The sequence below is a fragment of the Dryobates pubescens genome, chromosome 8, assembly GCF_014839835.1.
Source record: "Dryobates pubescens isolate bDryPub1 chromosome 8, bDryPub1.pri, whole genome shotgun sequence".
Lineage (NCBI taxonomy): Eukaryota > Metazoa > Chordata > Aves > Piciformes > Picidae > Dryobates > Dryobates pubescens.
In genome coordinates, this window is record NC_071619.1 from 40,535,178 (window position 1) to 40,557,423 (window position 22,246).

Below are 22,246 nucleotides of genomic sequence, written 5' to 3' on the forward strand. Positions count from 1 at the left end.
TCAGGCCATAAGAAAGGGGAAGCACTCTAGCCAACAAAAATAGGTTGGTGGGGTTTTGTGACCATCATTAGTGGATGAAGAGCTAATACACCACACACATGACTGAATAGGGTTACAGTGCTAGCAGCTGCTGCATGTTAACTCCAGGCTGGATTTTGTGATCTCTGCTTTATATAGCAAATAGCCAGCTCCTTCCCCAGCTTTAACTTTTGCCTAGCTCCTTCCCCAGCTTTAACTGTTGCCTCTTGAGCAGAGCATGACATTAACAAAATGTACACACAAACCTGTTTTATGAATGATTTTCTACAAAGAGACATTCAAGAAGCTTAAGATTTGTGGATGCAGCTAGTAGCACAGAATCACCAAGGTTGGAAGAGACCTCAAAGATCATCCAGTCCAACCTGTCACCACAGACCTCATGACTAGACCATGGCACCAAGTGCCACGTCCAATCCCCTCTTGAACACCTCCAGGGATGGTGACTCCACCACCTCCCTGGGCAGCCCATCATAATTAAGAAAACACTCAGAGAGACACAGGTGTCAGAGTGTGGGGAAGACAGAGCAGACTTCTAGCAGAAATATCATAGAACAGTTTGGGTTGGAAAAGACCATCTGGTTCTGTACTCATCATCTAAAGATCATCCAGTACTGTATAGAGAAGCCAAACATTCAGGTGCTGATCTGCAGAGTGCCAAAGTCAGCAAATCATAGAATCAGTAAGGTTGAAAAAGACCTCAAAGATCATCAAGTCCAACCTGTCACCCAACACCTCATGACTACTAAAACATGCCACCAAGTGCCATGTCCAATCCCCTCTTGAACACGTCCAGGGATGGTGACTCCACCACCTCCCTGGGCAGCACATTCCAATGGCTAACAACTCTCTCTGGGAAGAACTTTCTCCTCACCTCCAGCCTAAACTTACCCTGGCACAGCTTGAGACTGTGTCCTCTTGTTCTGGTGCTGGTTGCCTGGGAGAAGAGACCAACCCCTTCCTGGCTACAACCTCCCTTCAGGTAGTTGTAGACAGCAAGAAGGTCTCCCCTGAGCCTCCTCTTCTCCAGGCTAAGCAACCCCAGCTCCCTCAGCCTCTCCTCACAGGGCTGTGCTCAAGGCCTCTCCCCAGCCTTGTTGCCCTTCTCTGGACACCTTCAAGTGTCTCAATGTCCTTCTTCAACTGAGGGGCCCAGAACTGGACACAGGACTCAAGGTGTGGCCTAACCAGTGCTGAGTACAGGGGCACAATGACTTCCCTGCTCCTGCTGGCCACACTATTCCTAATGCAGGCCAGGATGCCATTGGCCTTCTTGGCCACCTGGGCACACTGCTGGCTCATGTTTAGGTGGCTGTCAATCAGCACCCCCAGGTCCCTTTCTCTTTGGGAGCTCTCCAGCCACTCTGACCCCAGCCTGTAGCACTGCCTGGGGTTGTTGTGTGCAGCACCCAGCACTTGGACTTGTTGAATGCCATCCCATTGGACTTCACCCATCTGTCCAGTCGGTTGCAGTCCCTCTGCAGAGCCCTTTTACCCTCTAAATGACCAACATCAGTGGGACTGAAAGCAGATGTTGGTCTTCACAGAACGCTGCCGCTGGTTCATTTCCACCTGATGCATTATGTGCCTTCTCACAGCACAGCAGCCCACCAAAAGGCCAAACTAGCTGTAAATGCCAACTGACGAGACTCCTTAAAACCCAAAAGGGCTTTTGGGTTATTTTTTTCTGACTTGCTGCAGCAGATCACACAAAAGTCACAACATAAAGCAGTATGAAATGCAAATGCCAGCCTGGATTGCCACTGACAGGACTGCAGACAGTTGATGAAGAATTTGCAGGGGACAGAAAGGATGAAGAAAATCTATTATGGAAAGAAAAGCAGTATGTATCTGGGTGCAGAAGCAGAATATTCCAACTGCAGGGCCAAGGTGTCTAAGATTTCAGACTAAGGGCAGTGCAGTGATTGAAACATTAACCCTGCACAGACTCAAGTCTACTACAGCCAAAGTGATCTCACCATGCTGGAGCAGAGGCAATTCCTGACTGCTCTTCTGCCGGGGGGGTGACAAGAGCACAGCTGGCTGGAAGATGTGAGATGGCAAGCCTCTGCTGGTTCCCACATCACCTGAAGCACCTGACCTCTGGAGAAAATGGAAAGGCATTTCTTCCTGTGGGAACTTCAGCACTCCTTCCTTGTTGCCTGTGCCAGCTCTAGGCTCAAAAGAACTCAAATCACGTTTTTCTAAAGGAAAGAGACAAAGCAGGTGTAGAATTTAAGAAGGTTTTAGTGCAATAGGGAATGCTCTTAATAACAACTCTTATGTTTAGGTAGCTGAAGAGACAGAGCACAGTATGTTTCCTACACATTGCTACCTTCCTTTTGATCCCCAGGTACAGAATAGAATTAACCAGGTTGGAAAAGACCTTTGAGATCATGGAGTCCAACCTATCACCCAACACCATCTAATCAACTAAACCATGGCACCAAGCACCCCATGCAGTCTCAGGCTGCGCCAGGGGAGGTTCAGGCTGGATGTTAGGAGTAAGTTCTATACAGAGAGAGTGATTGCCCATTGGAATGGGCTGCCTGGGGAGGTGGTGGAGTCGCCATCACTGGAGGTGTTCAGGAGGAGACTTGATGGGGTGCTTGGTGCCGTGGGTTAGTTGCTTGGGTGGTGTTGGATTGGTTGATGGGTTGGACACGATGATCTTGAAGGTCTCTTCCAACCTGGTTTATTCTATGTATTCTATGTATTCTTTTTAAACACTCCCAGTGATGGTGACTCCACCACCTCCCTGGGCAGCACATCCCAATGGCCAAACTCTCTTTCTGTGAAGAATTTCTTCCTAACGTCCAGCCTAAACCTCCCCTGGCACAGCTTGAGACTGTGTCCTCTTGTTCTGGTGCTGGTTGCCTGGGAGAAGAGAGCAACCCCCTCCTGGCTACAACCTCCCTTCAGGTAGTTGTAGAGAGCAATAAGGTCTCCCCTGAGCCTCCTCTTCTCCAGGCTAAGCAACCCCAGCATATGTCTGTGTTACACAACACTCAACCGGTCATTGATCTCTGGTATAGAGTCACAAACATCAAGCATCAGGCTCGTGTCTGGTTACTTAACGGGCTCAGCAACTACTGTTGCTGGACAGCAGCGACCTCCAGTGTCTGATGGAAGGATCGATCTCAGACTGTCAGGGTGCCTCAGGAACAGACAGGTGGGGATCTTGCTACAGTTGGGTTTGTGGAGCTTTCTCAGGACCCCCAGAATGAGCCTGACTTTGTAAGCCATCTTAATAGGGGAAGGTAACTTCCCTCTTCCCTCCTCTCCTTTTTATTTTTAGTATAACATATTACATATCACTTATAGCTCAAGCCCAGGACTTGAGTAGGAAGTTAATCCTTGGAAGCCCTAATTCAGAAGGATGCCAGGGGGGATGGAATACAACCTATAATATTGTTATGAAATAACCTGTAGCAAAGCAGTTGTGCTCACAGCAGGACCCATATGAATTTCCAGGAGTCAAGATTCACACTCATGCAAGCAACATTTATTTGAGCAGTCATCTATTAAACACCAGCTTTTCCACTACAAGGGATGAGCTAACCACAACTCCTGCTTCATTTTTCACACATGCACACACACACCTTGGCCATTTGCTGGACCTTTGCTTTCAATTCCAACATTACTTGGACTTTGTTCTCTTCTAGGTTCTACCAAAGGGAGGCCTTTAAATGCTTCTGTGAGGGAGCTCAGCTGTTCATCTGTAACCACCATGTATTGGTGAAGCTTCTCCTAAAGGAGGAAGGAAAATAGATCCAGATATGTGTATTCCAGCAGCATGAGTTAGAAAAATTCACAGAATCACCAAGGTTGGAAGAGACCTCAAAGATCATCAAGTCCAACCTGTCACCACACACCTCATGACTAAACCATGGCACCTCCCTGGGCAGCACATTCCAATAGTGAACGACTCTCTCTGGGAAGAACTTCCTCCTCACCTCCAGCCTAAACTTCCCCTGGCACAGCTTGAGACTGTGTCCTCTTGTTCTGGTGCTGGTTGTTTGAGAAGAGATCAACCCCCTCCTGGCTACAACCACCCTTCAGATAGTTGTAGAGAGCAATGAGGTCTTCCCTGAGCCTCCTCTTCTCTAGGCTAAGCAATCCCAGCTCCCTCAGCCTCTCCTCGCAGGGCTGTGCTCAAGGCCTCTCCCCAGCCTTGTTGCCCTTCTCTGGACATGTTCAAGTGTCTCAATGTCCTTCTTCAACTGAGGGGCCCAGAACTGGACACAGGACTCAAGGTGTGGCCTAACCAGTGCTGAGTACAGGGGCACAATGACTTCCCTGCTCCTGCTGGCCACACTATTCTTGATGCATGCCAGGATGCCATTGGCCTTCTTGGCCACCTGGGCACACTGCTGGCTCATGTTTAGGTGGCTGTCAATCAGCACCCCCAGGTCCCTTTCTGTTTGGCAGAATTGTATACCAGAAGTAGCCCTGAGAATAAATTTGACCTCTTAATAGCACTGAAAGAACCTGTAGGATCCCAGTGAGGTATTGAGTTATCAGTGTCTCCATGCTTCTCATGTATTTTCTCTCTTGACTCAAATAAATTCTTTGGGTTTTATTTTCCTAAGACATGACCCCACTTCCTCTCATATGGCTGCCTTATTGTTTCATTCCTAAACATAAAGATTGAACAAATCTACCTCCACTGCAGATAGAAAAAAAGGAAACTTAGTCCTGGGTTCAAGAGGGGATTGGATGTGGCACTTGGTGCCATGGTCTAGTCATGAGGTCTGTGGTGACAGGTTGGACTTGATGATCTGAGGTCTCTTCCAACCTTGGTGATACTGTGATACTCCATTGCTCCAGTAATGTTGTAATGTTAACCAGCATAAAAGCATGGAAGAAGGTGCTTAAACATTTGTATTTTTCTATGGTTTTGAAGATAAACATCATAAATGGTGATGAAAATGACTTTCCAAACATTCTTCTCCTCCTTCCTTGAGCCTGCTATTATAATTCTTAGGCTCCTCATTCAATGTTGTCATTTTCTTTCTGTTTATTGTTGAAGTGCCTTGACCATGAGACAATGCATGTCAGTCCATATTTGCAACCCAACTCAGTCCCCTAACAAGTCATCCTGATGGGTAGGGAGCAAGGGGGGCTCAGTACCTGCATAGTACGGTTTTCTTCCCTCACTAGAAGTATTTCTGCAGTCAGAGCATCAATCAGCTCTCTGTGTTCATTCAACATCTCCTCATGCTGCTGCCTCATCAGCTCTTTCTCATGCAGCTGCATTTCACTCTAGCAAGGGAGAAAGTTAAAAGCCAATATAGACCAAAAAGTTAAAACACACTATGAACCAATATGCAGAAACAAAACCAGGTGCATTATGACATGATACTGCAACACTATTGCTACACTGACTTCATTACTCTCATGACAAAAATCCCATTTTCAGGACTTGAGAAAGGTCAGAGTGTTCACTGTTCTTTATTTGTTACTGCAGAGTCCTACACATCTCTCTTCTTCTGCCTTTGCAGTTCTTCCAGGATGCAACTACAAGCATTCTCTCTCTGGGTGGATACTGTAGACTCTTGAATGTGTCCAGAGAAGGGCAACGAGGCTGGGGAGAGGCCTTGAGCACAGCCCTGTGAGGAGAGGCTGAGGGAGCTGGGGTTGCTTAGCCTGGAGAAGAGGAGGCTCAGGGGAGACCTTCTTGCTCTCTACAACTCTCTGAAGGGAGGTTGTAGCCAGGAAGGGGTTGGTCTCTTCTCCCAGGCAACCAGCACCAGAACAAGAGGACACAGTCTCAAGCTGTGCCAGGGGAAGTTTAGGCTCAAGGTGAGGAGAAAGTTCTTCACTGAGAGAGTTGTTAGCCATTGGAATGTATTGCCCAGGGAGGTGGTGGAGTCACCATCCCTGGAGCTGTTCAAGAGGGGATTGGATGTGGCACTTGGTGCCATGGTTTAGTTAGTCATGAGGTGTTGGGTGTTAGGTTGGACTTGATGATCTTTGAGGTCTTTTCCAACCTTATTGATTCTATGAAGTAAACAGGTAACTCCAACTATCCTGATGCTCATCAGTACCCTTTGCTACTTGTGCCTACTCTTCAGTTCCCTTAATTCATTAATGAAAAAAATATGACTAAATAAAGGAGCAAATATGACTAAATAAAGGAGAAAATACTTGCTTTCTAATATTTTCCCTCAGAGAGAGAAAAAGTTCTAGAGGTTTTCAGTTTCCAAATGTTTTATGAAGGGCAATGAAGCTGGTGAAGGGTCTGGAGAACAGGTCTTGTGAGGAGTGCCTGAGGGAATTGGGCTTGTTTGGAGTAAAGGAGGGAGATCTTTTAGGCTGGATGTTAGGAAGAAGTTCTTCACAGAAAGAGTGATTTGCCATTGGAATGTGCTGCCCAGGGAGGTGGTGGAGTCACCATCCCTGGAGGTGTTTAGGAAGAGACTGGATGGGGTGCTTGGTGCCATGGTTTAGTTGATTAGATAGTGTTGGATGATAAGTTGGACACAATGATCTCAAAGGTCTCTTCCAACCTGGTTAATTCTATTCTATTCTATCTTTTCTCCCTCCACAACTTCCTGAAAGGAGGTTGGCATGAAGTGGGTGTTGGTCTTTTCACCCTAGTAACAAGTGATAGGATGAAAGAAAATGGCCTCAGGTTTACTAGGTGTCCCTCCCTGCCCATGGCTGGGGGCTTGGAACTAGATGATCTTTAAGGTCCCTTCAATCTAACCCATTCCATGAATCTATGAAGTTGTGCTGAGAAAGGTTTAGGTTTGCTCTTAGAAGACACTTCTCCACTAAAAGGGCTCTCAAACACCAGAACAAGGAGGTCATTGAATCCCCATCCCTGAAGGTGTTTCAAAGAGCAGAGATGTGGTGCTGATGGACATGGTTTAGCATCAGACTCATTAGAGAATGGTTGGACTTGATGATCTTAAAGGTCTTTTTCAACTGAAACAACTCTGTGATTCATTTTGACTTTTTTAAGACAACCAAAAGGCTTGTCAAATAGCCTACTTGAGCATGAGGCAAAAGACCATACTGTAAAGAACCTCATTCCCTCCAAAGTTGTCTATTATTTTAAGACAGCCCACTGCAGTAGGCAGGCTCCCTGTACAAGACACCAAAGACTCCACTTTGACGCTTATGGGTAAATGGAATGCACAACTGTCACTTTCTGGACCATCATACCTAAAAAAGCAAATTACATCACATACACAGATCACAGTTAGCAGAAGGAGCCCTTCCCCAGATGGTTGCCTGCAGCTACTCAAAGGGATCCATGACCAGGAGAAACACATCCCATCTCCAAAGCACAGGGGAGCTGAATAGCCATTTGGGTCACTCTTTCCTGCTGCACAGACAGAATTCAGCCATGAGCTACCCATAACATACCACAGACAATAATCATACAATCAATAAGGTAGGAAAAGACCTCAGAGACCATCAAGTCCAACCTGTCACCCAACACCTCATGACTAACTAAACCATGGCACCAAGTGCCATGTCCAATCCCTTTTTGAACAGCTCCAGGGACGGTGACTCCACCACCTCCCTGGGCAGCACATTCCAATGGCAAATTACTCCAATGGGCAATTACTCTTTCTGGGAAGAACTTTCTCTTCACCTCCAGCCTAAACTTGCCCTGCTGCAGCTTGAGACTGTGTCCTCTTGTTCTGGTGCTGGTTGCCTGGGAGAAGAGACCACCCCCCACCTGGCTACAACCTCCCTTCAGGTAGTTGTAGAGAGCAGTAAGGTCTCCCCTGAGCCTCCTCTTCTCCAGGCTAAGCAACCCCAGCACCCTCAGCCTCTCCTCATAGGGCTGTGCTCGAGGCCTCTCCCCAGCCTCGCTGCCCTTCTCTGGACACATTCAAGAGTCTCAATGTCCTTCTTAAATTGAGGGGCCCGGAACTGAACACAGTGTTCAAGGTGTGGCCTAACCAGTGCTGAGTACAGGGGCACAACAAAAAAGTTTAACCCCCTAATTGCATGCAATCCAAATAATAAGGAATGATCAGCAGGCCTCAAAGCAAACTGAGTGGGAGTCAGGAAATACCAAAGTTCATACCTGTAAATTAACTTTCTAAAGTAGAATAGAATAAACCAGGTTGGAAGAGACCTTCAAGATCATCAAGTCCAAGCTATCATCCAACACCACCCAACCAACTAAACCATGCACCAAGCTCCCCATCAAGTCTCCTCCTGAACACTTCCAGTGATGGTGACTCCACCACCTCCCCAGGCAGCCCATTCCAATGGGCAATCACTCTCTCTGTGTAAAACTTCCTCCTAACCTCCAGCCTAAACCTCCCCTGATGCAGCCTGAGACTGTGTCCACTTGTTCTGGTGCTGGTTGTCTGGGAGAAGAGACCAACTTCTGCCTCACTACAACCCCCCTTCAGGTAGTTGTAGAGAGCAATAAGGTCACCCCTGAGTGTCCTCTTCTCCAGGCTAAGCATCCCCAGCTCCCTCAGCCTCTCCTCACAGGGCTGTTTTCCAAGCCCCTCACCAGCTTTGTTGCCCTTCTCTGGATACGCTCCAGCAAGTCAACCTCCTTCCTAAACTGAGGAGCCCAGAACTGGACACAGGACTCAAGGTGTGGCCTAACCAGTGCAGCGTACAGGGGCAGAATGACTTCCCTGCTCCTGCTGGCCACACTGTTCCTGATGCAGGCCAGGATGCCATTGTAAGTGCAGAAGTAACTCAAAGCTTTCTCACCTCTTTGAGGTAGCGCATCAAACGACAGAGAGTGTTCACCAGCGACAACGTAAAACCAGTCAGGCCTTCACTTCGCTCAGCTTTCTGAACCTCACGACCTGTACAACGCTCATATTCCTCCAGTTCACGCTCCACTTCATGTATCATGTGGCTCAGAACATCTAGACTGCATTTGTTTGCCCTCTGAAGGTCCATGGGGACTGAACTGACTGGAGAACCATCTCTCCTCTGTCTTGCAGAGTTCTGTGCAGCTTGTTTTCTTTTCACTGAGGGCAGGAAAAAAAAACAACTGTCACTGGAATTTCAGCTTGCACAGAAAGCTTTGCAGTACCAATCAAATTTCATTGTTTATAGTAGTTATTCAAAGGAAGTAGCCTCTCTTGCCCTGAGCTGAAAGGGACCATCAAAGAAGATCCCCAGTCATTTCAGATCATCGAAACCCGCACTTTCTGCCACCACACTGGTACCTCTCAAGTATGATTGTTCAGAGCTTTTATCTTTGATACCTGTTTATACTTCCTTCTCACTTAAAAGCACAGAAACATTTGCCCTGGGAACAGCCAGTGAGGAACACCAGCTGTTTTCAGGTCTGGTATTTAGTAAGCAGCCCCTTCACAACAGCCCTTTGATGTCAGCCTCCACATGCAGATGTGTCTGAAACACAGCGTAGGTCTGCACAGCACAGAACAGAAACAGAAAGGTCCTGAACTCCATGGGTAGCAAGGCAATGTACAGCATCAAAGGGCCATGTTGATAGTTCCCAGGTTCCTATGGACATTGCTAATGAACAATCCAGTAAGTCTATGAATACATCACACTGTAGTGTGGGGAATGTCCACCCTTACAGATGCTCAAAACTTGGCAGGAAGAGGCTCCTCCCAATCTAATTCGGAGTTAGCCCTGTGTGGTGGTTTAAGCCTTAACAGGGAGTTAAGAGCTCAGATGGGGGCAAGGCTGAGAATCTCTCCCCCACTTCCCCCTCCTCCCTCTCAACAGAGAGGGGTAAAAAAAAAGGAAGAAGCAAATCCACCAAGCAATAATTTGGAGTCAGCCTGGAAGTAGAGAGGTAAAGAGTGTTCTTTAAACAATATATATATATAACGATAACAGGTAAGGTTCACAAGGGCAAGGAACAAGGATGGATGGGAGGGGCACAAAGAAGAAGAATACAAAACCAGTCTCTCTCTGAAGAGGCACAGAGGCAGCAGGGAGAAGGATCAGGCCTGATCACGTGGCAGAGGAGCAGGAAGGCAGCTGCAGTAGCTCTCATCCAGGAGAGGCAGGAGCCAAAAGGAGAGGTAATGACTCCAATGCCTTCCCTTTTATACCCTAGCCGGGCAGGGAGAGGGGAGTGGAACAGACTCAGTTTCCCAGGGGGAAAGTGCCCTGCAGGGAGGGCAAAGCACTCACAAGACCTCCACCCTGTTTATCAGAATGGGTGTTAACCCACCACACACTGTGATGACTTCCAAAGAGCCCTTTCAACCTACATTTTCTTAAGATGTTAAAGACCATAGCCAAAAGGAGATATGTTATGTAAAAAATGACTGAACTTTTTGCTGCAATTTGCCTTGGTTTCCTTGAGTTTGGGTTCAGCACTTGTCTCACACTGTAACTGGAGTCTCCAGCCTCTTCTTCATCTTCATTCTGAAGTCTCAAATGGATTCTCCTGACTACATCAGTAGCATTGAGAGCTGATTTAAAGACAAACCAAAAATTACACACATGAAATATTTTAGGTGTGTTACTAATATGTTATGAATTAATTGTACTAGAAGAGCTAGCTTTTTAGTCTACAAATTCATCTGAGATATCTCTCTCTCTCACACCCCCACTCAGAAAAGGAATTCCAGGGAGGATCCTATCAACAGCCTAACTATTGTTGAGAAGCTGTGGTTTGGCAAATCCAACCTGATTGGTCCAGTGATGGGGAAACAGTTGGAGTCAAAGGCACATTTGAGGCCTGAGATAAGGTAGTTTTCCTCATATCCTTTTCAGCCTGCAACTGAGAATTCACCAAGGATTCTTCTCTCAATAACCGAAGTAGCCTACATCCAAAGCAAGCGTAACAGTCAATCATAGAATCAGTAAGGTTAGAAAAGACCTCAGAGATCAGCAAGTCTAACCTGCCACCCAGCACCTCAGGACTAACTAAACCATGGCACCATGTGCCACATCCAATCCCCTCTTGAACACCTCCAGGGATGGGGACTCCACCACCTCCCTGGGCACCACATTCCAAAGGCAAATTACTCTTTCTGGGAAGAACTTTCTCCTCACCTCGAGCTTAAACTTCCCCTTGTGCAGCTTGAGACTGTGTCCTCTTGTTCTGGGGATGGTTGCTAGAGAGAAGAGACCAACCCCTTCCTGGCTACAACCACCTTTCAGGTAGTTGTAGAGAGCAATGAGGTCTCCCCTAAGCCTCCTCTTCTCCAGGCTAAGCAACCCCAGCTCCCTCAGCCTCTCCTCACAGGGCTGTGCTCCAGACCCCTCCCCAGTCTCGTTGCCCTTCTCTGGACACCTTCCAGCAGGTCAACCTCCTTCTTAAACTGAGGAGCCCAGAACTGGACACAGGACTCAAGGTGTGGCCTAACCAGTGCCGAGTACAGGGGCACAATTATTCCCTGCTCCTGCTGGCCACACTATTCCTATTTCCACTGTTAAAAAGGTAGAAACCTGAATAGATATTTGTACTGACCTGTCAGAACTGATATTGGATTTGAATTTCAGAGAGTCATAGCGTTCATCTTCTGACTGAGAGAATGATAATGCTTCCTCTTCTACTTCATGAAGAGCCTTTTGAGGAGACAAATAAAACATAAGGGACTTCACAGCAATTTTAATTTGTCTATAGGAAGAAGATACAGATCAGTGTTCTGAACTGCTTCAAAAAAAACCAGCAAGCAAACAGAACCACTTGTTTCAGTCTCTGCCTCCCAAACAAAAGAAAATGAGAAAGAAAAACACAATCCTCTGTAAGGAGAGTTCTGGGGACTTTAGTATTTAAGAAATACTGAAGGGCATCAAAGCTGGGGAGGGGTTTGGAGCACAGCCCTGTGAGGAGAGGCTGAGGGAGCTGGGGTTGCTTAGCCTGGAGAAGAGGAGACTCAGGGGAGACCTTCTTGCTATCTACAACTACCTGAAGGGAGGTTGTAGCCAGGTGGGGGGTGGTCTCTTCTCCCAGGCAACCAGCACCAGAACAAGAGGACACAGTCTCAAGCTGAAGATTTAGGCTGGATGTTAGGAAGAAGTTCTTCCCAGAAAGAGAGACTGGCCCTTGGGATGTGCTGCCCAGGGAGGTGGTGGAGTCACCATCCCTGGAGGTGTTTAGGAAGAGACTGGATGGAGTGCTTTGTGTCATGGTTTAGTTGATGAGATGGTGTTGGATGATAGGTTGGACTTGATGATCTCAGTGGTCTTTTCCAATCCACAAACCAGTGCTTTTCCACAAAACAGTGCTGAGTACAGGGGCAGGATGACCTCCCTGCTCCTGCTGGCCACACTATTCCTGATGCAGGCCAGGATGCCATTGGCCTTCTTGGCCACCTGGGCACACTGCAGGCTCATGTTCAGTCTACCATCAACCAGCACCCCCAGGTTCCTCTCTGCCTGACTGCTCTCCAGCCACTCTGACCCCAGCCTGTAGCTCTGCATGGGGTTGCTGTGGCCAATGTGCAGAACCTGGCACTTGGATGTGTTCAATCTCATGCCCTTGGACTCTGCCCATCTGTCCAGCCTGTCCAGGTCCCTCTGCAGAGCCTCTCTACCCTCCAGCAGATCAACTCCTGCCCCCAGCTTGGTGTTGTCATCTGCAAATTTACTGATGATGGACTCAATGCCCTCATCCAGATCATCAATAAAGATGTTAAAGAGGATGGGGCCCAGCACTGATCCTTGGGGCACACCACTAGTGCCTGGCTGCCAGCTGGATGTGGCACCATTCACCACCACTCTCTGGGCTCGGCCCTCCAGCCAGTTCCTAACCCATCGCAGTGTGCTCCCATCCAAGCCATGGGCTGAGAGCTTGGCCAGGAGTTTGCTGTGGGGGACACTGTCAAAGGCCTTGCTGAGGTCCAGGTAGACTACATCCACAGGCCTCCCCACATCCACCAGGCAGTCACCTGATCATAGAAGGAGATCAGGTTGGTCAGGCAGGACCTGCCCTTCCTAAACCCATGCTGGCTGGGCCTGATCCCTTGGCCATCCTCTAAGTGCTGTGTGACTGCACTCAAGATGACCTGCTCCATAATCTTTCCTGGCACTGAGGTCAGGCTGACAGGTCTATAATTCCCTGGCTCATCCAGCCAGCCCTTCTTGTGGATGGGCACCATGCTGGCCAGCTTCCAGTCATCTGGGACCTCTCCAGTGAGCCAGGACTGATGAAAAATGATGGAGAGCAGCTTGGCCAGCACATCTGCCAGCTCTCTCAGCACCCTGGGATGGATCCCATCTGGTCCCATGGACTCAAGGAGTTGTGTTCCTGGTCCATAATTAATTTGTTCTTTTGCTGATAATTCCAGAATTTAAAAGAGAGGGCATGTGAATATCAGCAAGCCTCCATGAGACATGGTTGTTTCTCCTGTCCAAAGGTTAAGAAATCAAAACCCAATGATTTTCCAGTCCACAAAATAAACTCACCTTCATTGAGCAGCACTTTCCACACATGCCAGCAACATGTAGAATTAGATAATGGTTGGACTCAATGACCAGTCTATGATTTTATGGTATACCATACACCAAAGACAACTTTAGGTTTGCTGAGAAATTCTACCTTTGAACATTCTTTTTTTGGCTAAACCAAAAAGCCCAAGGACATGCACAGAACAGAACATACATCACCTGGGAATCCATGACAGACTCACTAAGGATGGAATGCTGAGTGGCAGGATCACATTTTTGTGCAATGGGTCTTTGAGAAGATTCTAGGTCACAGTCAGGAGCCATGGTCACGTTAGGGAAACCTAGAGGAATCAGACAAAACAGGGAAGAACACAGAGGTCTGTAGTATGTCACAGAACTTTGTACCTGAAAGCAGGTTCCTGTACTTTGCACAAAAAGTGTCAGAGGGATGTATGTCACTTTAAACAACTGCCACAGGCCAAGCATAGGGCAGGTCCTGCCTCTCCAACCTGATCTCCTTCTATGATCAGATGACAGCCTGGTGGATGTGGGGCAGGCTGTGGATGTAGTCTACCTGGACCTCAGCAAGGCCTTTGACAATGTCCCCCACAGCAAACTCCTGGCCAAGCTGTCAGCCCATGGCTTGGATGGGAGCACACTGCGATGGGTTAGGAACTGGCTGGAGGCTGAGCCCAGAGAGTGGTGATGAATGGTGCCACAGCCAGCTGGCAGCCAGGCACCAGTGGTGTGCCCCAGGGATCAGTGCTGGGCCCCATGCTCTTTAATATCTTCACTGATGATCTGGATGAGGGCATTGAGTCAGTCATCAGCAAGTTTGCAGATGACACCAAGTTAGGAGCAGATGTTGGTCAGTTAGAGGGCAGAAGGGCTCTGCAGAGGGACTTTGACCAACTGGACAGATGGGCAGAGTCCAACAGGATGGCATTCAACAAGTCCAAGTGCCAGGTGCTGCACTTTGGCCACAGCAACCCCATGCAGAGCTACAGGCTGGGGTCAGAGTGGCTGGAGAGCAGTCAGGCAGAAAGGGACCTGGGGGTGCTGATTGCCAGCTGCCTAAACATGAGTCAGCAGTGTGACCAGGCGGGCAAGAAGGCCAATAGCATCCTGGCCAGCATCAAGAATAGTGTGGCCAGCAGGTGCAGGGAAGTCATTGTGCCCTGTACTCTGCATTGGTTAGGCCACACCTTGAGTACTGTGTCCAGTTCTGGGCCCCTCAGTTGAAGAAGGACATTGAGACACTTGAACATGTCCAGAGAGCTGGGATTGCTTAGCCTGGAGAGGAGGAGGCTCAGGGGAGACCTCATTGCTGTCTACAACTACCTGAAGGGAGGTTGTAGACAGGCAGAGGTTGGTCTCTTCTCCCAGGCAGCCAGTACCAGAACAAGAGGACACAGTCTCAGGCTGCGCCAGGGGAGGTTTAGGCTGGAGGTTAGGAGGAAGTTTTACACCGAGAGAGTGATTGCCCACTGGAATGGGCTGCCTGAGGAGGTGGTGGAGTCACCATCACTGGAGGTGTTCAGGAGGAGACTTGACAGGGTGTTTGATTGCATGGTTTAGTTGGTTGGGTGGTGCTGGATGATAGGTTGGATGCGATGATATTGAAGGTCTCTTCCAACCTGGTTTATTCTATTCTCTTTATGATAGGATGAGAATAGCTAAAAAGAACACTGTGGAAAGCAAGGCTATTTATGCAAAGCAAGGATATTACCTCAAAGCTACTTCCAAAAAGAAACAGGGAGGTCTACCTGTTCGTGTGCGAGGAGCAGCCACAAGCAAGCCTTTAGCCACAGCCATAACCTGATCAGAGCGCTCCCGAACATCCTGCAAGTGGTATTGATCAGACAGAACCTGAAAGTATAGCAAGTAAGGAAATATTTCATGTAGAGCAGACTGGTTTTAACTTTGTGAAATATTACACTCAAAGCAGAACAATTTTTCTTTCTTTTTTTTTTTTTTTAAATGATTTTTTTAAATGAGGGAGCTGGGGTTGCTTAGCCTGGAGAAGAGGAGGCTCAGGGGAGACCTTCTTGCTCTCTACAACTACCTGAAGGGAGCTGCCAAACAGAGAGGGACCTGGGGATGCTGATTGACAGCTGCCTAAACATGAGCCAGCAGTGTGCCCAGGTGGCCAAGAAGGCCAATGGCATCCTGGCCTGCATCACAAATAGTGTGGCCAGCAGGAGCAGGGAAGTCATTGTGCCCCTGTACTCAGCACTGGTTAGGCCACACCTTGAGTTCTGAGTCCAGTTCTGGGCCCCTCAGTTTAAGAAGGACATTGAGACACTTGAACGTGTCCAGAGAAGGGCGAGGCTGGGGAGAGGCCTTGAGCACAGCCCTGTGAGGAGAGGCTGAGGGAGCTGGGGTTGCTTAGCCTGGAGAAGAGGAGGCTCAGGGGTGACCTCATTGTTCTCTGCAACTACCTGAAAGGTGGTTGTAGCCAGGAGGGGGTTGGTCTCTTCTCTCAAGCAACCAGCACCAGAACAAGAGGACACAGTTTCAAGCTGTGCCAGGGGAAGTTTAGGCTGGAGGTGAGGAGAAAGTTCTTCACAAAAGTTGTTAGCCATTGGAATGTGCTGCCCAGGGAGATGGTGGAGTCACCATCCCTGGAGGTGTTCAAGAGGGGATTGGATGTGGCACTTGGTGCCGTGGTTTAGTCATGAGGTCTGTGGTGACAGGTTGGCCTCAATGATCTTTGAGGTCTCTTCCAACCTTGGTGATTCTGTGATTCTTTGCAGTTCTGTGGTTATTCTAAACAGTTTGAAAGAGAACAGCCAACCAGACAATGTTTGCAAAGTTGGTACCATGCATTTAGATCATAATTAAGACAGATCGGAAAACTTCTCCTTATAACCTCTTTAGCACATCAGTGAATATTCACCTTTCAATCACAGAATCACAGAACTGTTGAGGTTGGAAGAGATCTTTGAGATCAAGTCCAATTGCTCACCTACACCTCACAAGCCCACCATTACTGCTGAGGCACTATCACTAAACCACATCCCTCAGTACCACATTCAAGCATCATCTAAATACATCCAGGGATGGTAACTCTACTGCCCTCCTGGCCAGCCTGTTCCAATGCCTGACAGCCTGTTCTGTGAAGACATAGGGAAGACTTTCCTGTCACCATGTTTCCACATCCACCCAAGAAGGCAAATGGCATCCTGGTCTGTGACAGGAATAGTGTGGCCAGCAGGAGCAGGGAAGTCATTCTGTTGTTGTACTCAGCACTGGTTAGGCCACACCTTGAGTCCTGTGTCCAGTTCTGGGCCCCTCAGTTTAGGGAAGATGTTGAGTTGCTGGAAGGTGTCCAGAGAAGGGCAACAAAGCTGGGGAGGACAGCCCCCTGGTCTGGAGCACAGCCCTGTGAGGAGAGGCTGAAATTCTTCAGAAAAGAGAGATTGGTCATTGGAATATGCTGCCCAGGGAGGTGGTGGAGTCACCATCACTGGAGGTGTTTAAGGGGAGATTGGACATGGCACTTGGTGTCATGGTTGAGTTGATTAGATGGTGTTGGGTGATAGGTTGGACTTGGTGATCTCGAAGGTCTTTTCCAACCTGGTTAATTCTATTCTACTCTATTCTACTCTATTCTATTCAGTAAGAACACACAGTTCAACTCTGCAATTAGTTCCTGTTCAGATGCAGAGGCCTGTAGAATTACAGAGAGCACAACCAGGCAGCAAGGGTCAAATACGCAACTGTATAGATCAGCTAATGTTATACAGCCTATTCCAGTCCGTGCATGCACTCAACACATAGAGGAGGGAAAATGTATCACAGTATCACCAAGATTGGAAGAGACCTCAAAGATCATCAAGTCCAACCTGTCACCACAGACCTCATGACTACTAAACCATGGCACCAAGTGCCACATCCAATCCCCTCTTGAACACCTCCAGGGATGGTGACTCCACCATCTCCCTGAGCAGCACATTCCAATGGCTAACAACTCTCTTGGTAAAGAACTTTCTCCTCACCTCCATCCTAAACTTCCCCTGGCACAGCTTGAGACTGTGTCCCCTTGTTCTGGAGCTGGTTGCATAGATAAAGTCAAACTATCCAGTAAGTGGTGCAAATGTTGACCTATGTGTAAGAGCAGTTTTCTAGCAGTGCAGCAGTTGTCTACTACTGCTGCAAATGACCTGCAGCAGGCTTAAAGTGCCTGTTTAGCTCTTACCTCACGCATCAGAGTCAGTTTCCTTTTCTCCAAGGAATCAGCAGCCAGTTGTTTTTGTTTCTTCCACCTTCTCTTCAGTGCTTTCTCCTGCAGTTCCAGGTGTGCCAGTGCTTTGTTTTTAGATTTGTGTATCTCATGGCGACGAAGCTAAGTAACCATGACAGAAAACAGTTTCTTTTAAACCAACGGACAACCTAGAGCAAAATTTGCAGGGTAATGCTAATAGGTGCTGCTTGGCTTTATCATTCAGGTGCTGAATGATATCATTCAGGTGCTGGTCGACGGTAGACTGAACATGAGCCTGCAGTGTGCCCAGGCAGCTAAGAGGGCCAATGGCATCCTGGCCTGCATCAGGAACAGTGTGGCCAGCAGGAGCAGGGAGGTCATTCTGCCCCTGTGCACTGCACTGGTTAGGCCGCACCTCGAGTACTGTGTCCAGTTCTGGGCCCCTCAGTTTAGGAAGGAGGTTGACTTGCTGGAACATGTCCAGAGAAGGGCAACAAGGTTGGTGAGGAGCTTGGAGCACAGCCCTACGAGGAGAGACTGAGGGAGCTGGGGTTGCTTAGCCTGGAGAGGAGGAGACTCAGGGGTGACCTTATTGCTCTCTACAACTACCTGAAGGGAGGTTGTAGACAGACGGATGTTGGTCTCTTCTCCCAGGCAAGCAGTACCAGAACAAGAGGACACAGTCTCAGGCTGCGCCAGGGGAGGTTCAGGCTGGATGTTAGAAAAAAGTTCTATACAGAAAGAGTGATTGCACATTGGAATGGGCTGCTGGGGAGGTGGTGGAGTCGCCATCACTGGAGGTTTTCAGGAGGAGACTTGACGGGGTGCTTGGTGCCGTGGGTTAGTTGTTTGGGCGGTGTTGGATTGGTTGATGGGTTGGACGCGGTGATCTTGAAGGTCTCTTCCAACCTGGTTTATTCTATGTATTCTATGTATTCTGAATGCTTCATGGCAGTCCTAATGACAGCCTCACCAACACCCAGAAATGTAAACTGCCATCAGCAGCAGTCAAATTTAAAGTAGCTCCAAAGGGGAATGGGGAAGTTGCACTACTTCCATCTCCCCTACACCACCTTCTAAGAGTTTGCTCAGCTGCAGAACGAGGGGAAAAGCCCTGAACACCACCACTATGATATGCATAAAAAGACATACTGCATTTCCCTGATTTATCACAAATGTCAATCAGCAGGGATATGCTCAGGCATCTTCTAATAGTGACATATATTCATTTTAGATACAAATTAAACATGGGAGATGCTTGCTGGAGTGTCAGGAGGCTATCAAGACAACTATTTATGGACTCAAGATTCTCTTTGCTACTGTGCCTATCTGTCCTGACTAACCTGTCAAGATTTATAATCAACAACAGCTCATCCTGCCTGTTGCATCCTGGCAATCACTGCTACCAAGGAAAATGGAATGGAATTCACCTGTGTTGTAATGAACAGATTACTATGTATAAAGAAATTTAAGTCTAGATGAAAATTTTACATGCTCAGAATTAGTGTTTTCTAGAATAAAGCATGTATCAGAGTATCAGTCAGGGTGGGAAGGGACCACAAGGATCATCTAGTTCCAACCCCCCTGACATGGGCAGGGACACCTCACACACAGGTTGGCCAGAGCCTCAGCCAGCCTGGGCTTAAACACCTCCAGGGACAGGGCCTCAACCACCTCCCTGCACAACCCATTCCAGGGCTTCACCACTCTCAGGGTGAAGAACTTCCTCCTCACCTCCAGCCTGAATCTCCCCACCTCCAGCTTCATTCCATTCCCCCTAGCCCTATCACTACCTGAGATCCCGAGAAGTCCCTCCCCAGCCTTCTTGTAGTCCCCTTCAGACACTGGAAGGCCACAATTAGGTCACCTGGGAGCCTTCTCTTCTCCAGACTGAACAGCCCCAACTCCTTCAGTCTGTCCTCACAGGAGAGGTGCTCCAGCCCTCTGATCATCCTCCTGGCCCTTCTCTGGACACCTTCCAGCACCTCCAGATCCCTCTTGTAATAGAGGCTCCAGAACTGGAGGCAGTACTCCAGGTGGGGTCTCAGCAGAGCTGAGCAGAGGGGCAGAATCCCCTCCCTTGCCCTGCTGGCCACACTTCTCTTGCTGCAGCCCAGGATCTGATTGGCTTTCTGGGCTGCAAGTGCACACTGAGAGCTTCTGTTGAGCTTCTCCTCCACCAGCACCCCCAAGTCTCTCTCCTCAGGGCTGCTTTCCAGCCAGTCCCTGCCCAGCCTGGATTTGTGCCTGGGATTGCCTCCACCCAGATGCAGGACCCTGCAATTGGTCTTCTTGAACCTCAGGAGGTTGTCTTTCAATGAAGTCAATGAAGTTATGTTTTCTCTCTGCTGGAAGGACTGAAACAAAAACTTAACTTCATTGACACAACTCCATTGAGATTTTAAGCTTTTATGTTGGCATAGACTTTACAGCAGTAACAACTACAGCTATGGATTCCCAAGGGAAACAGAGAACTGAAAATTATCACTTGCTTGAGTTGCAGATGTATGATGTCACAAACAAAGAAGCAACACTGAAGAGTGTAACACTAAAGAAGCTTTAAAAAAGGAGATTAAACATTAGCAGAAAATATCCCCTAAGTAAGGCAAATGCTGGTGTCAGATAATCAACTAAATCTTGGTACAAAGGAGCTGTGATTGTATTAAACTTACAATATCCTCAGGAGTTGCACGGTGGACTGTCAAATCCTGGACTGTACTCTGCAAACAGGAACCAGAGACCACATCAATATCCAGATGTGAGGATGAGCTGGAATTTTTTCCAAGCTTCATTTAAAAAAAAAACAAACCTCCCTCTAGATTACTATATAATTACCAGAAAATTATACAATAGTGCATTTTGATGGCCTCCAGCAAGAAGTCATAGAATCAATAAGGTTGGAAATTACCTCAGAGTTCATCCAAGTCCAACCTCACCCAACACCTCATGACTAACTAAACCATGGCTTCAAGTGCCATATCCAATCCCCTCCAGGGACAGTGACTCCACCACCTCCCTGGGCAGCACATTCCAATAGCCAATTACTCTTTCTGGGAAGAACTTTCTCCTCACCTCCAGCCTAAACTTCCCCTGGCACAGCTTGAGACTGTGTCTTCTTATTCTAGTGCTGGTTGTCTGGGAGAAGAGACCAACCCCCACCTGGCTACAACCTCCCTTCAGGGAGCTGTAGAGAGCAATAAGGTCTCCCCTGAGCCTCCTCTTCCCCAGGCTAAGCAACCCCAGCTCCCTCAGCCTCTCCTCATAGAGCTTGTGCTCCAAATCCCTCCCCAGCTTTGTTGCCCTTCTCTGGACATGTTCAAGTGTCTCAATATCCTTCTTAAATTGAGGGGCCCAGAACTGGAAATGTATCATTAAAGTTGAAAATGATCTCTTGATGATCTTAGATCATCAAGTTCAAATGCTAACCCAACACCATTAAATCATGGTCCCAAGTGTCGTATCTCCACGGTTTTTGAACATCTCCACAGATGATAACTACAATCTCCCTGTGCAGCCTGTCCCAATGCCTGACCATTTTGTCAGTAAAATGGTACCACTTACCAAGACCACCCCTATTCTTCAGCCTCACAAACGGGCTGCCAGCTGAGAGACCTAGCCAGGTGGGGGTTGGTCTCCTCTGCCAGGCAACCACCAACAGAACAAGAGGACAGACTCTCAAGCTGCACCACGGGAAGTTTAGGCTGGATGTCAGGAAGACGTTCTTCCCAGTGAGACTGGCCACTGGAATGTGCTGCCCAGGGAGGTGGTGGAGTCACCATCCCTGAAGGTGTTTACACAGAGACTGGACAAGGCACTTGGTGCCATGGTGTAGTTGATTAGATGGTGTTGGGTGATGGGTTGGACTTAGAATTAACCAGGTTAGTTCGAGATGATCTCGAACGTCTTTTCCAACCTGGTTAATTCTCTTCTATATGGAGGAGATGCGAGGGACCACATCCACTCTACGCACCTACAACTCCCAAGCACGGCATCCCTCCCCGCAGAAACACACGCACAAACCAGCCATCGCCAAACGTGAGCCCCGCACAGAGGACGGTGGCTTCCAGATGACTTCTAGGTGGCTTCTAAACTCCCCTTTCCCGACGGCGAAAAAGCCACGGGGCGATCTAGGCGTGTGCCACCCCGAAGAAGCAATTCCGCCGCCGGGCCCGCCCCGCTGCCCGCAAGGCGGAGGAGGAGCGGGAAGAAGCGCGGCGGCCGGAGCAGGCCCGGGCCCCGGCTCGGCACCCAGGAGCGGGAAGCAACTTACGTCCCAGTCTCGCTTCGCCGCCGGCGGCTTCCTGGGGCCCTTTTTGCTAGCACCGCGAGGCCGCGGCCCCCGCAACAGCGACATGGCCGAGGGAATCAGGTGGCACCGGCCCCACGACACAAACTCAACAGCACGGCCCCGCCGCCCCACCGCTGCGGGGCGGAGCACCCGGGCTGACTTTGCCCCGCCCTGGGGGCGGGGCGTAGCAACGGCTCCTCCTCCCCCGCCCGCTCCCGCGCCTCCCTCTAGGGCGCTCCGAAGTGCCGCTGGGGTGAATCCTGCTGCCCCCTCCTGGCCTCAAACGTCCGCCCCATTAAACACCCCCGCTCCTCAACCTTGTTCACCCGCGCCTCCCTCCGCACGGGTAGATAACGCTGGGCCCTGCAGCCCTCAGGCCTTTGTCCGCCCCTGGC

At 48.8% G+C, this 22,246-nt stretch overlaps 1 protein-coding gene across 1 annotated transcript in view; it reads right to left on the reverse strand.

Moving 5' to 3' along the window:
* Nucleotides 1–21,946, reverse strand: part of SPICE1 (spindle and centriole associated protein 1) — a 29,337-nt gene extending 7,391 nt beyond the window's left edge. The window contains exons 1-12 of the mRNA XM_054163330.1: nucleotides 21,834–21,946; nucleotides 20,236–20,283; nucleotides 17,558–17,704; nucleotides 15,123–15,225; nucleotides 13,576–13,697; nucleotides 11,435–11,532; nucleotides 10,648–10,784; nucleotides 10,290–10,430; nucleotides 8,737–9,002; nucleotides 5,170–5,301; nucleotides 3,639–3,786; nucleotides 2,016–2,240 (exon numbers count right to left, since the gene is read on the reverse strand). Of these exons, the coding sequence (XP_054019305.1) occupies nucleotides 2,016–2,240; nucleotides 3,639–3,786; nucleotides 5,170–5,301; nucleotides 8,737–9,002; nucleotides 10,290–10,430; nucleotides 10,648–10,784; nucleotides 11,435–11,532; nucleotides 13,576–13,697; nucleotides 15,123–15,225; nucleotides 17,558–17,704; nucleotides 20,236–20,283; nucleotides 21,834–21,917 (1,651 nt within the window). The 5' untranslated portion in view covers nucleotides 21,918–21,946. The remainder of the gene's footprint in view (nucleotides 1–2,015; nucleotides 2,241–3,638; nucleotides 3,787–5,169; nucleotides 5,302–8,736; nucleotides 9,003–10,289; nucleotides 10,431–10,647; nucleotides 10,785–11,434; nucleotides 11,533–13,575; nucleotides 13,698–15,122; nucleotides 15,226–17,557; nucleotides 17,705–20,235; nucleotides 20,284–21,833) is intronic.
* Between the last annotated feature and the right edge of the window lie 300 nt (nucleotides 21,947–22,246).